The sequence below is a fragment of the Ursus maritimus genome, unplaced genomic scaffold (genome assembly GCF_017311325.1).
Source record: "Ursus maritimus isolate PB19 unplaced genomic scaffold, ASM1731132v1 scaffold_24, whole genome shotgun sequence".
NCBI classification, from domain to species: domain Eukaryota; kingdom Metazoa; phylum Chordata; class Mammalia; order Carnivora; family Ursidae; genus Ursus; species Ursus maritimus.
The window spans coordinates 6,760,514-6,774,894 of record NW_024424897.1 but is presented as its reverse complement, the minus strand read 5'-3'; the positions used below and the strand labels follow the sequence as shown (position 1 = coordinate 6,774,894).

The window sequence follows — 14,381 nt, the reverse complement described above, 5'->3', positions numbered from 1 at the left end:
GCAGTTTCCCCAAGACACCACTTCTGTGAGCTTTCATGCACGTTTATCGTTGGGTTTTGTGGTTCCTTCCCTTCTTTGCTCCTTCCCGGCAACGTCCTATCTTTCTCTTCTGCTCCTTCTCTTTCCCAAGGTCTGCTTTTCATCACCCTATTTCGCACTGCACTGTACATCTCTAGGTTTGTTCTGTTCTCTGTCATGTCCTTGAGACTGAGTAGAGCTATTTATATGAGAGGTTTTTTCTGTTTCTTTGGGCATTTCCTCTCATGGTGAATGCACTTTATTTGCTTTGTGCTATTCTTTCTTTTCTTTTCCCCTATAAGCTCTTGAAGGTGCTACTCCCTTTTTGAATGTGCCAAAGACGAGTGTGGGGAGGGAGGTGGCTGGGAGGGTCTGCAAGCTGGAGCAGGTGGTGGCCTGGAACGTCCCCCTGCCCCGAGGGCAGGTGTCCTGTTGGTTCTCGGCCCACCCAGCATCACCTACCTGGTGGCTCTCTGCTTGGTGCCCATCGCTACTCCTTCCTCCCTCCTTCACCCCCGTCCCCTACAGCACTCTCCTCTGCCTGGGGCCCAGGTCACGTGCAGGCAACACGCCAAGTCTGCCCATCAGAGTGTAGAGACAAAAAATTGACAACACCCAATGTTGGGGGTGGGGGCTGATTGTTTATCTACACAGTCAGACAAGGGTAGAAATGTTTACAACCTTTTTGGTGAGATCCATCAAAATTGGAAACATGCACTGACTAGTAACACACCTATTTTAATAGGAATGTACACTGCAGATCTCTCCGTAATTGGGCAGCAAGCCACGTGTGCAGAGATTCGGTACACAGTTGCATGTAGTTGCAAGACCCAAAACTACCAAAATGTTTATCACAAGTGAAAAAATTAAACAAATCATGATACGTAGATATTATGGAATATAGTGAAGCCGTTAAAAACAAAAATCTATAGACTAATATGGAATGATTTTCAAAATACATTCAGTGAAAATAGGCAAACTGCAGAACAATATGTGATGTCTTTCTTTGAAGGAGGGAAAAATAAATACACATATGTATGCTTTAGATGCATAGCATTTCTCCACATTCTCTGTCTTCTCTCTCTCTCTCTCTCTCACACACACACACACTGGTTACAGATCTTACCTTGGGTAAGGGACTAGGGTAGAAGACAGACCACACCATTTCACTTTACATTCTGTGTACTTTAAAATTTTTCTTTTCTAAAAATCCTGCATGAATATAAAAGTTGGTGAATCTGCTCAGAATTTCACTAGCTCCCTCTTGCCAAGGAGATGGCCTGCAGTACACGAGGGAAGAGTGCTTCCCTGCGACACTGGTCAGGTTAGCTTGGACCCACGGTCAGCTCTGGGCTCCTCATCCCACCCCAGGACGTGTCTGCATCCCATGCCTGAGCTCCTCCGTGGTGCGTGTAGAAGCCAGAGCTGGTTACTGAGCTAAGAATACGCCCATCACCACCCGCTGAATGAGGAGACACAAGCCACCCACATGGGTCGGCAGCGAGCTCCCTCAACAGCCAAGCTCCCAGTTCGGGGACCTGAAACACCCAGGGTCGTTTTAATGGAAGGCACAGTTTCAATACACCCACACAAAGGAAGGAGCGTCACAGAATTTATTGCATACAGATCCAGGGGAGAGGCACCCCGTGAACCTGGGAAGGGCAGCCCTCCACCCCAGACCAGGAGCGAGCAGGAGACTGAGAGCAGGGTGGCAGGTCCTGTTACTTTTAGGGTGGTCAAGACAGAGAGGACTGGTTTTTCATGGGCTCAACTCCAAGTGGTTATTTTGAAATGTGCTCCAGGAAAAGCAAAGCAGGAAATAATGGAGGACTTCTAAGTTTGGGGTCCTTCTCTAAGTTCTGGATTGCGGGTGTGAGCAGGGTTGCCGTACTATAAAACATCTGGGCAGCAACTCATCAAAACAACAGCTGCTTGTTCTCAAAAGTTGTTTTACTCGCCCCACATCGCCATGGAGAATGTGTGCTTTCTCTGATTGATGGACAGCTTGCTCTTCCTCAACCGTGATCCGGTGGTTAGAACGACGATGGCGCAGCTATTCAAATCAGCATCCGGACACCACGACTTCACGTAGGGCTCCCACCCTGGGCCATAGTGACACTGCGCGGTCACTTGCGGGTGGAAGGAGAAGGAAGGAAATGATGAAGAAAAGAAAAAGTTAGTGAATTAGAGAAGAAATATAAAATAGAGAATATCAAAAAACCCAACAATTGGTTTTTAAGCAAAACAGAACCCTAGCAAGATATTTGTGATGAAAGGAGAGGTCTAAATAATCAATACCAGGATGAAAAAAGGCACATCACACAATATCCTGAGCATATTAAAAAGAAGGAAAAGTAATAAGGGAGTAGGATAATAAGAGGATATCAAAACAAGTTTATGCCAATAAATTTGAAACATTAGGTGGAATGAACAAATTTAAAGCAAAAATAACGTGATGTGCTCAGAGAGGCACAAAAAGAAACAGAAAACCTGAATCAACATACAACTATTTAAAAGAATCAAATTGATTATTTAAAAACCTCTCCAAGGAGCTCCTGGCTGACTCAGTGGGCAGAGAGCATGACTCTTGATCTCAAGGTAAAGAGTTCAAGCCCCTTCTTGGGTGTAGAGCTTACTTTGAATGAATGAATGAATGAATGAATGAATGAATGAATGAATGAGATAAAACCTCTCCAAAAGAAACCTCCAGACCCATAGAGCTTCCATGGAGATATCCACTAATCATTCGAGGAAGAAAGAATGTCTTCTTACACAAAAAAAATTCCAGGACATAGGAAAAGAGGATACAATCCCAAATCCGTTTAATGAGACTAGCATACTCTTGCTGCCAAAACCTGACAAGGACACTGCAAAAAAGAAATATTATAGGAAAAATCACCCATAAATATAAATGCCAAAGTCTGCAGCAAAAAATCAGCAAGTTGAGTCCTGGGATATAAAGGCAAGATAATACATCATCACCACGTTGGATTTATCCCAAGAATGCAAAATTGTTTGAACATGAGAAAATCAGTAAGCATAACATGCCACATTAACAGAGTCAAGGAGAAAAATCATGTGATCATCTCACAGATGCAGACAAAAGTCTTTGATAGAATTAAACAGCCCTTTGACTGGGGAGGCCTCTTCGGACCTCAGGAATCAACCACAGCACCCCCACTGCGCTGGACCTCTTCCCTCTGGGACTGGGTATGGAACAGGGGGTGGAAATAGCCGCTGTGAAGTCCCAGCTCTAAACTCCAGAACGAGTAGGGACACGTGGACACCAGAGGTCCAGGAAAGCAGTGGCAGGAATTGGGTTCTCTGGATTCCACAGAAGAAGGTCCCTTTAGTCCATGGACTGCATCACCTTGGTCCCTATGGACAATAGACTCAGGCACTGCACTCTGTACAGAGAAACGCATTCCCAGAAAGGCTGGATCCCGTCCTGGAGGAGGTGTCGGGAGCCATGAAAAAAACTAAGAAAAGCCCTGTCCCTCCCAACCCAAGGGGTCAGTTGGGGTTCTGGGAGCACCCAGGACTCAGCCCCCCTGTGTGACAGTTCACTCTGAGTGACACTTAAATCACTGGAGAGGAACCTCAGGGACCATCACAGAGCAGGTCCTGAAGAGACACTCCACACACACACATACTCTTACCTGGGTCAATGGTCTCTTTAACTTCGACCCCAAGGTCAGTTCCACTTCTCTCAATCCCACACCAGTAACTGTCTGCATCGTCCCACCTGAGCTTCTCCATGGTCACAGTGAACGTGCGCAATTTCTGATCGTCCTTGATGGACACTTGGTCACCCTTCACTTCCTGCTCTGATCCATTGGTTCGAACGAGGATATAGCATTTTGACGACTCAACTTCTCGACACCACCACTTACTGTGGGTCTCCCACCCGGGTTCATAGCGACACTGCACGGTCAGTGAGCCCCGCGCTGGGCCACTCACTGCATCGGACACTGCTACGAGGGCAGATGAGCCTGAAAACACAAACCCATGTGCCTGTCAAACCCCACCCCACCCCCGAGGGCAGAGCCACAGCCTCCTACATCACAAATAGCCCCAATAAACCCAAGAGCCTGATGAGTTGAGTAACAGTCAAAGAAGGAATACACCTTCCACAAGACAGACTTTTTTCCTTCAAAACTCCACTGGGTCAAAGCCACCACAGAAATCACCGAAGAGCACAGCTGTACATCTCAGAGAAACAAAACGTCCACACTGAGCAATGACAGCTTCTGGTAATCCACCCCTCCCCGTCCCCATGGCCAACGTCATCTGGAGAGCAAATGACCCAAGGGAAGGCATGGCCCCGGTCCACTTCAGCCCATTGTCCTCATGCAAGCTGGGGGCTCTGTGGTTTCAGATCTTTTCATTTTTCTAGAGTAGCCAGGAATCCGGATTTTGTTTGGAACCTCTCAACTTGGAAACACTGGTTCATTAGAAAACTGTTTTTTTCCCCCTAAGTTATTAACTTCTCAGTAGAGGGTGACCACAGAAACCCTGCCTGCCCGCTGACCCTGACTGTCAATACTCAGCTCCAGCTCTATAGTCCGAAGGAAAGCTCTTTTCTGGAATTTTCTCTGTGCTCTCTGCTGAGGTTTGATATTAGTGATGCTCCTTTCACACAAATAATCTGGCAGATTTCCATCTTTTCCACGTGCTGAGATCAGCACATAAATTAAGCAAAGAGATTTCTCTGTCTTTAGAATCCTAAGAAATTATCTACAAAACTGTCTGGAAAATTCATTATTGGGGCAAATTCTTTGGTTTCTGGAAATTGTTTTCCCCTGAATATTGACTATTCAAGCTCTTTGTTGGTTCTTGAATCTGTTCTATTTTTATTTTGTTTTCCCAGAAAGTCCTGTTTCATGGAGTGTGTATTTGCATGAAGTCCTGCAATTAGAAAGTATCCTTTATAACTAAAATGTTCGTATCTGTTTTAGTTACACGTTCTGACCACATGCGTGTGATTTGCGTGGATTACACCTGCTGCAGGACGTCCTCCTCCTGTTTCTACTCTCCTCCTGCACGTTTTTTACTCATTAAACCACTTTTGAAAATAGTTTGTAAGTGTTTCTGTTTTTATCTCCAAAGTTACTAATTTCTCATATGTATAGATTTATTCCTCTTCTTCCCTCCAGATTACCACTTGCGCTCTTACCGATTTGCTAAGTTAAAGACAGGGATAATTTTCTCCTTCTCAAAATGAATCAAAGCGTGTGAAAGGCAAAGAATTTACCTTCCTTGACTTTACAAATTGAGATATATAAGGCACATATCATGAATTTCAAGTGTATACTTCAGTGGTTTTTAGCCTATTCACAAAGCTGTGCCACCATCACCTCTAATTCCAGAACATTTGGTCACTGCAGAAAGAAACGCTGTACCCCTTGTCATTCCCCACTTCCCTCTCCCCTGAAGCCTTGGCAACCACTAATCTACATTCGGACCAAACATTTCTCTATTCTGGACACTGCATATAAACTGAATCCTACAGTCTTAGCCTTTCTGTTGGCTTCGGTCAGTTAGTATAACGTGTTAAGGCTCATGTGTGTAGGTGGGATGTGTGGACCCTTCAGCCCATGGTAGGGACGGGCACGTTTAGCTCATCCGCTCATCAGCTGATGAATTATGGGTTGTTTCGACATTTTGGCCCAGTGAATGATGTTGCTATGAGCAGTTATGTACAAGTGTCTGTATTGATTCATGGTGAGGGAAGCTGACACTGTGTTCACAGCAGAAGTTCCGGGATGGGCTTTCTCAAGAGCCCATAAGACGCTGCTGTGATTCTGAAAATTCTCTGAGAAACTCCAACCAATTATCTTCAGCCTTCACCAGCAGAGTAAGGGTTCCCAAGAGCGAAGCAGGGAGCCACCTTGAATCTCTCGTCCTCCAATGCACATGTCAGCTGACCCCAGAGCGTAAGGCTGCTCTCCCCCCTTTTCTAAATCTCTGGCAGGTGCTTCCATGGACAAAGTCCAACCCATACAAGGAAGGTGACTGGAGGAATGGTGATTCCCAGGTTTTGCTCGGTGATGCAGAAGAGGACTTAGAAGGGGTGGTAGTGACGTCAATGTCAATAGATGAGCCTGCACCGTTCTCCCCTTGACCAATTCTGCCCCTATATTGTCGAGGACTGAATGTTTGTGTTTCCCCACAATTCCTGTGTTGAAGTCCTAAGCTCTAATGGGACGGTATGTGAACATGGGGCCTTTGGGTGGGCATTAGGGCTAGAGGAGATCGTGATGGAGAGCTCAGGATGGGATCGGTGCTCTCATAAGAAAAGACACCAGAGAGCTTCTCTCTCTTTCCTTCTCTCTGTCTCTATCTCTGTCTCTGTCTCTCACTCCCTCTGTCTGTCGTTCCCCATGCAAAAGGTGGAGGTCACCATGAGAAGGGGACTGCCTGAAAACCAGAAAGAGCACTTTCATCACGAACTGAATTACCCTGCACTTGGAGCTTGGACACCTCAGCCTTCAGAACTGTGAGAAAAGAAATTTCTATAGTTCAAGCTTCTCAGTCTGTGGTATTTTGCGCTTATGACTCCTATGCATATGTAATCCTTTATCCACATGAACTTCCAAATTAAGAAAATAGTGGCTCGCAGGGCGCCTGAGTGGCTCAGTCAGTTCTGTGTCCAACTCTTGATTTCAACTCAGGTCATGTTCTCGGGGTCCTGAGATCTAGCCCCACTTCTGGTTTCGTACTCAGCATGGAATCTGTTTGAGATCTCTCCCTCTGCCCCTCCTTCTCACTCACCCTCTCTCGCTCTTTCGCTCTTTCTCTGTCTCTAAAATTTTGAAAAATTTTTTACAAAAACTAAAGAAAAGAATATAGTAACATGAACGTTTTCCCAATAAATGCTCTGCATGCCAATCTCTCATCCAGACTGTTTTACCTCTGCCCCTATGATGAAGTGAGTGGATGAGTAAATGCGGTCTTTTTGTTTCCCATGATGACCTCCTTCCCAGAGGAGACACTGTCTGCTTCTTGCCCTAGCCCTGTGGTTCCAGAGGATGAGAAGCGACAGAGCTGGGGCTGCCAAATTGTCCTGTCTTACTACTGTCTTCTCTGAGCCTCAAGCACCAGCTGCCTCCAAAGATTTGCCATCCAGCCCAGAAACAGACACCTTCTAATCTCTGGTCTTCCCTCCCCGGTGACACCACTCAGTAAGTCTCGGTCGTTGTGCTGACGACAGTGGACAACTGTCTGGTGTTTCTCTCATACAGAGCAGGGACTCAGGCAGGCTGATGTATGGGGTTGAGCAGCTCTTCAGAGAGCCTGTCACCCCTGGTTCTGCTGCCTGTCTTCCTCCTTCTACCCTGAGCTCTTCGGAAGAGAGGATCCCGGCTCTAGCTACACGTCGAGACCCGTTGTGCAGGCTTTTAAATGATCCAGATGTCTGAACCCCACCTTGACGGAGTGGGTCTCAGCTGGAGCCTGAGATTCTGGGCTCCTTCCAAGTTCCTCTGGAATTCGTGCATTTATGCATGTGTGTGTATATGTGTGCATATGCTTCCCTCATCCATCCATCCATCCATCCATCCATCCATCCATCCATCCATCATCTGTCTATCCATCTATCTGCCAGGGATAACAAACAGTGCCTTAGAAAACAGACACTGTGCTCTTTATTTTTATTTTTTTTTTCCTCCAACACCTTATTTAGTACCTGTCAAGTAGTAAAAACTTTAAAGATTTTTTTTTAAATAAGTCAGTCTCTGGATGAGTAAAAGGCCCTGCAATTTCCCCTGGGACAGACCCTGTCTGAGTGCCGCGCCGGCCTCGCAGGTGCTCCGTCCTGAAGCCCCCGCCCCACTCACCTTGGACAATGGGAAGGAACAGAACCAAGAGCAGCCACATGTCCTGCCTGCCTGGGTTGTCTCCCTGGTGCTCGGCTGATGCCCTCTGCCCTCCAGGGCCTGGAACTGAGCTCAGAGGCAAAATGCCTTCTATTTCTCTAAATCGTTCTTTTATAGTTTCTCTCATCTACTTCCCTTAATATTTTTCTTCAGTTACTTCCTAATTTATTTAATTAGGAGAAAGGCAGTGCCATCCTTTGGGAGCCTATGGCTGACACGATTTGTCTCAATGATTTGGGGAAGCAAAGTGTCCCACTGGCTAGTGTGTCACTTTACCAGGATATGTGAGGAGCTGTGAAGCCAGCAGCCAGCAAACCAGGGCACACAGTGCAGCAGGGCTCAGACACCCGACCCTCAGAGTGTGGGTCCAAGGAAGTGATGGAGACACATTGGATTTGCACGTGGGGAAGAATGCAGGGCTCAGGGCTCACACCCAGCCTTGCTGGGCACACAGTCCCATCCTAAGTCTCCTTCTGGGCCACCCACCTGGGTGCATCGCAGACCGCCCCTCCTGCCCTGGGCCCTGGTGCAGCCCTGATCCTGGCCCTCAGGCCTCTCCCTCTTAGACTTCCCCCTGTATTCCTGAGTCCCTCTAAGACAGAAGTGCCATGGGGAGATTTTCAGGAAGGAGAAGTGGCCTTTTCCCATCAGCTTCATTTTGCCCTAGACACTTCCTCCGCCACCTCTCGACGTATTTCCCCTGACTGTGGACTAGGGCCACTTCCCAGCCCAAACTGCTTATGCTAACGCCCTCTTAAGGAACTTTCTCACAGGGCTTCCCTCTTTCTTCACATGTCCTCTCCTCCCTCTGTCCTCTGTCCGCTTTCCCTCTCCTCTCTGAGTCAGTTCTTTTGTCTCCTTTTTTCTTTTATGTTTTCCACATTTTTGAGTTTGGTTCTACCTTTTGGAAGGATTTTGTTTTGTTTTGTGTTTTCACTTTCTCTTCCAATCTTTGGATGAAATGTTTAGTTTAGGAATTACATTTTTTAAAGATTTTATTAATTTATTTAAGAGAGAAAGAGAGAGATGGAGAACACAGAGGGAAAGTAAGAGGGAGAAACAGACTCCCAGCTGAGCAGAGAGCCCGATGTGGGACTCGATCCCAAGACCCTGGGATCACGACCTGAGCCGAAGACAGACGCATAACTGACTGAGTCACGCAGGTGTCCTAGGAATTATAGTTTCATTTCAAAAGCTCCTTTTTTGTTCTCTGCTTGCTGTAATTTTCAAAACTCTCCTCACTGTGTGGCCATGTGCTGATTTAGTCTGGTCTGTTTTAGTCCTTCTCTTTTATATCCCAAACATGCCTCAAGGACTGATCATTGTTGGTTCTCGGACTATAATGGAGAATGAGCCAGGACGTAGCTGACGGGGCTCTGACTATGTGGGGGCAGCAAGCATGTGAAACAGGTGTCCGAGTGTCCCAGATTCTTTGAGCTTCCGTCCCTTCCTGCTTTCACAGGAGCGAGCGGAGGGGTTTTCTAAATTCCAGAATGAAGAGGACCAAAGGTGGCCTCCAGCATCCTCTCTAGCTGCCTTGGTTTCCCCACATATTTTATGAAGTTAAAGAACCTCCTGGGGGATGGGAGTGTTTGATTCTTGATCCAGGTGCTGGTTCGTGGGCGTGGTTTTATTTGTACAAACGTATTGAGCTGTGCACTTCTGATGCTCTGTGTGTATTTTATACTCCAATAAAAAGGTTTTAAATGTTACCATGAAATCTCTCCAAACCGCCACGCCTGTGCTTACTTAATAATTTAAATAGCAGCCTTAGTGTTCCATTATGTGGCTGTAGCGTAATTAACTACTCCTGTTTTCTTGGCCATTGACCCTCTTTCCAGCTTTTTGCTCTTGCACATCTGTGCTGCAGGCTTCCAGTTTGGGTGAGATGACGTCATCACGCTGCACAGACCTCTCCCCCGACTGCAGCTAAGAACCCAGACACATTATGTGGAGCAGCTACCCGAGCATCCTGCAAAATGAACCCTAGCAGGAGACTGGGGAAGGAAAGCAGACCAAGTACAGGAGCAGTGCAGCTGGGAGTTTTCTGCTTATGTTTCCTCCTCTGTCCTCCTGCCTGAGCATGAACCCTGCGGCTCACAGCCTGAAAGCGCACGCTCAGCGGGGACCCAAAGAGCTCAGGCTGAGCAGAGAAAACAAGTCCTAGGGTAGAGGGGGTCAGATTCCAGGAGTTTTCTTGGTGTTTGTGTTTTCTTTCCCTCCCACCAGATCCCCAGCAAGCCTCAAGACAGAAGCTGCAATTCCACCTGCAGCCGCTGGGGTCCGAAAGCCAGAACTCAGAAGGAAGAGCATCCCTGCTGCCCAGAAGAGTTAGGGTCCCAGAACCTGGGGGGGAACTACCACTGCCTCTTCTCTCTCTTTGTCCTCTCTCTGCTTAGCCCTGGAAGCAAACCCAGTCACAGGAAGTACGCAGCAGATTGGGACACAAAAGCCTCAGCTTACCAAGCTTCCCAGCCAAAGGACCAGGAAGGCAGGAGGTGGAGGCTCTGAAAGCTGGGAGTGGTGTTGGGGGGTGGAGAAGAGGAAGCCCCTGAAGAGACGGACCCGAGACCTCCCAGGATCCCGCCCCTGCTGTGCACACCAGATCAGTCCCTGGAGAGAGCACCCACTTTGAGAGCTTGGGGAAGATCGTCCCAGACGCAGACTGGCCACTGGAGGGCGCACGTGGGGCACATCCGAGGAGCACCTGCGAGGCTCCAGAAAGCTGAGGCAGCGCACGTGGGAACCACAGTCCACAGAAGCCACATCAGCACTTGAGGTCCTAACCTCACCAGCTGGACTGCCTGCCATTAGAGAAACGGAAGTCATAGCTAAAGACCATTCGGGGGGGGGGGTGATAGCATTGCTTTGTATGTGCGATGGTGGTTCCCTGAAATGATGTGTGCCTTGAACACAGAACTAAACACAGCACAAAATTGTACCGCATGTAAAATTTGAGGTGTAGTAAAAACAGGAAGAGAAACTTTACAAACTATGTACTTGAAGTGGGTGCAGTTTATTTTATCAAATTACACCTCAGTAAAACTCGAGAAAGACAGGGTGGGAGAGAAAAGTTTGAGTGGAGACCAGAGATCCTGCCCCCACCCCGTCATAAATTCCTGGCTTCATAAGTCCTTCATAAATTGAAGACCCAGCGTTCACTGAGACCCCCAATCGTAGGAGAAGGCTCAGCCCTCACAAGTGAACACAAACAGAGGTCTAGGGGCTGAAGACAGGCCCCCCCAAGATGGGCCACTTGGGCATGGAGATTATTCTGAGCTAACGGCCTTTGAGACCCTGCGGGCTCCAGAGACACTTCTGCTCCTCCCTTAACTACAGAGAGGAATCTCGAGGGCAAGATCTTTGCAGAATGAGGGTTATTCCCAGGGATAAATCTTATCTGAAGAGCTCAACTACATGGCGGGGGAAATATTTGTCTACCAAACATTTACTGATTTTCATCGTCCTGTGAATTACTTTCCTTCCCTTTGGAGTCCCAAACCCGTACCCCCGTCTTTTAACCAGGATGACATATGTACCCCATTACACATGACTGCCATGTCTGTGTGGATTCCCCACCCGTATACTATAAAATTTGATTTTCTCCTGTTAATCTGTCTCATGTCAATTTGATTCTTGGTCCAGCTAGGACCTTGAGGGGACAGGTACTCTTGCCCCCCAAGAATGCGATGACACATTCTTGCTCCCTGACACTTGGTGTAGTCAGCAGGATACTTTAACTAGCTGGACACCGCTCACCCCCGACACTGCTGCAGCTGAGACATCCTTGGGACATCTGACAGAGAGCCGGTAGAAGGTAAGATTTCTCACCGCGTCAACCTCCCAGAATGGCTAGCTGCACAGGCCGATGGAACGAGAGTGATCAGAGTCTATTTTCTCTCTTTCTCAATTTAGATGAGCAGGAGAAAATAGTGTGGAACTATTCCCTTGGGCTTAGCGACTCTTTGGTTCAATTTGGTTGAGTAGTCTTCGAGTACTGAACCATTTCTTCCCAGAGATAGTCCCTGTTTTCCTTGGTCTGTGTCATGTATGTTGTGTGTCATGTGTTGCTAAGAGACAACTTGGAAGCAAAGTTGCAAATTTAGGGGACACAAGTGGATCCCTTAAAACCCTTTAGATTGCTCATCACCTCAAGCGGATTTCCGTGATAGGATGAGCTGGTCATGGAATGGGGTAGGCGGACCACTAGTCACCCACCAGCCTCAAAGAAACCTCCATGCAACAAGATATACTTTGTACAATCCACAGTCCCCAACCCCGTGGTGTTATTTTGGCTCCAAGAGACCCAAGGTTTAGATAAACCTGGTAGATTTTTCCTTTTGTTCTCTTCTATGTCCTAAGAGTTTGGCTCTTCACTAAGAATATTCTCTTTGGTCTCCACCATCCACACGGTGCACTTCCTGGGGTACACCTTGGAGGCCAGCCAAATAGACTGGCATACAAGTCTCTTTCTCTCTGTCAGGTTGTGCCAGTTCTCAAGGGTGTTTGTCATGAGAGGTTCCAGCCCATGAGAACCCTTGTGGTCTCAACCCTCATTGCTTGTTAGTGCTGGAAAGTCCCATTCCAGAAGCACTTACGTGATGTCACAGGTGAGAGGTCTGTGAGTGGAGGCATCTCACATTTTCATGGGAGACTGAAGATGCCATTTCCACTACACCACCCTTACTAACTGTGCATTGAAGTCTTTACTTTCTTAGGGTAATGTGGGGAGTAAGCTTCTGGATCATGGAGGCTGCATCCTCCATGCCCTCTCTGGACACCTGTTGTGTCCTGGGCTAAGTCCTAAAAAGGCTTATTGGTTTGAGTTGTTAGTAATAGAGCCTACTCATTAATGGCCACATGATGACTCCTTTAAACTGGCTATATTTTGAAAATATATATATTTTATGAAGGGCTCTCAATGGTCCTTTTAGTATCATGACTAACCTTAAGGACTCCTTTGATGAGATAGAAGTTCAACTTTAAGACAAAAATAAATGTCCCCATCGAGTGTAAATTCCCCTTTGTCTCTCCCTTGTTTTAGTCTCATTGCGTTTTTCACTGGTATTATAGTTGTTGTTGTCGTTTTTACTTCTATACGTTACTCAGTACTCATCACAGTAAGTGGACTCTTCATGCCCTTCCCCTATTCCACACAGTCCCCACCCACCTCCCCCCTGGGAAGCATCCACTTCTTCTCTGGAGGTGAGAGCTGGTTTCTGGTTTGTCTCTTTTTTTTCTTTGTTTGTTGTGTTTCCCCTTCTTAAAGTCTGGCTGCACGTGCCTGTCTTGACTTCCCTTTCCCTACAAGATTGACAGCTCACTCTGGCCTGATCTCTAGGTTCAAAGGATCCAGGTTGCTCCTATCCATGTGGAAAGCCAGAAAGTGAATTTCACGAGAGCACCGGGGACTGGCCACAGGGCTCCCTTTGTCCTACCCTCCAGGGCTCTGTACTCAGGCCCTGCCGGCCTCAGGAATTCTTACACGATGTGTTTGCACGTGTATCCTAGACCTCCCGGCACAAAAAATTCGTGTCCCAGGACAGCAGCAGAGCTTTGAAATTATAACGCCCTTTTACCTCTGCTTCCAAAAGCTCCAACCAAATTTAGAGAAGAATTACAAAGATTCTTGGACTATATTTACAACCCTCTCTTCACAGAGCAAACAAATGACCAAATTTCTTCTGTGTCCTCCCACAAACGATCGGCTGAAGGCCCATATTCAGACTTACACTGTGTATCCAGAAAAAGGGCCCTTGTTAAAAGCCTTTAGACAGACTTCACAAAGGCATAAATCTTTTGGTTTCCATTTTAGGTAAATTCTCCCTGATATGAAGAAGCAAATTTAGTTAACAAGACAGGGCAGTGGCTTGATATCCAGGCTGTAATCCAGACCTTTGGGGAATGAGGAACAACTGTCCTTATTGTAGAAATCTCCACGAAAGGAGAACTGCGGCTTGAGAAACAAGTTAGAGCCCACTTAGCTCTCTCAACCTCCAAACTTGCCTAGTCCTCTCAGAATGTTTATGCATATTATTCAAGATCAGGATATTGGAAGAAAAATATTCTTACTTTTAAAAAATATATATATGGTAAATTTTAAATAGCAATTACCCTGAAATTCCAGGAAAAAAAAATTTTACATTCTTTCTCTGACCCTTGAAATGATAAATCTTCTCATGTCTTTGAAATGTAAACACAGCCCACAATCTGCTGAGACTGAAGAAGAAAAAAAAAAAAAGAGGGAAAGAGGCCCTTTTAAAATGCAGGCTGCTGGCAGGACTCCTCTTCCAGGCTCCAGGTCCTCTAGTAACAGGCAGAGACGCTCCAAATATCCACCTTGGAGAAAAGTGAGAGCCTCTTTCCATGCCTTTGTGATACACATTTGTTTCCTTCTATCTTTTCTAAGGCCTAAGAACCATTTTTTGATGTGGGAACTTTAGGGAAAATTTTTTCATTAAAACAAATAAAGAAACAAAAAAAAAA

The 14,381-nt window shown here is 46.6% G+C and overlaps 1 protein-coding gene across 2 annotated transcripts in view; it reads right to left on the bottom strand.

The window, feature by feature from the left end:
- Positions 1-1,617: 1,617 nt before the first annotated feature.
- The window catches only part of LOC103665709 (CMRF35-like molecule 5), a 34,370-nt gene continuing 21,606 nt past the window's right edge, over positions 1,618-14,381 (bottom strand). Inside the window, exons 1-3 of one of the 2 annotated variants that reach the window (XM_008693725.2) lie at positions 7,857-8,080; positions 3,678-4,010; positions 1,618-2,147 (exon numbers count right to left, since the gene is read on the bottom strand). In XM_008693725.2, the coding sequence (XP_008691947.2) occupies positions 1,969-2,147; positions 3,678-4,010; positions 7,857-8,022 (678 nt within the window). In that variant the 5' untranslated portion in view covers positions 8,023-8,080 and the 3' untranslated portion in view covers positions 1,618-1,968. Of the gene's footprint in view, positions 2,148-3,677; positions 4,011-7,856; positions 8,081-14,381 lie in introns of those variants that run through there. The other variant, XM_040640298.1, reaches the window with a different exon arrangement.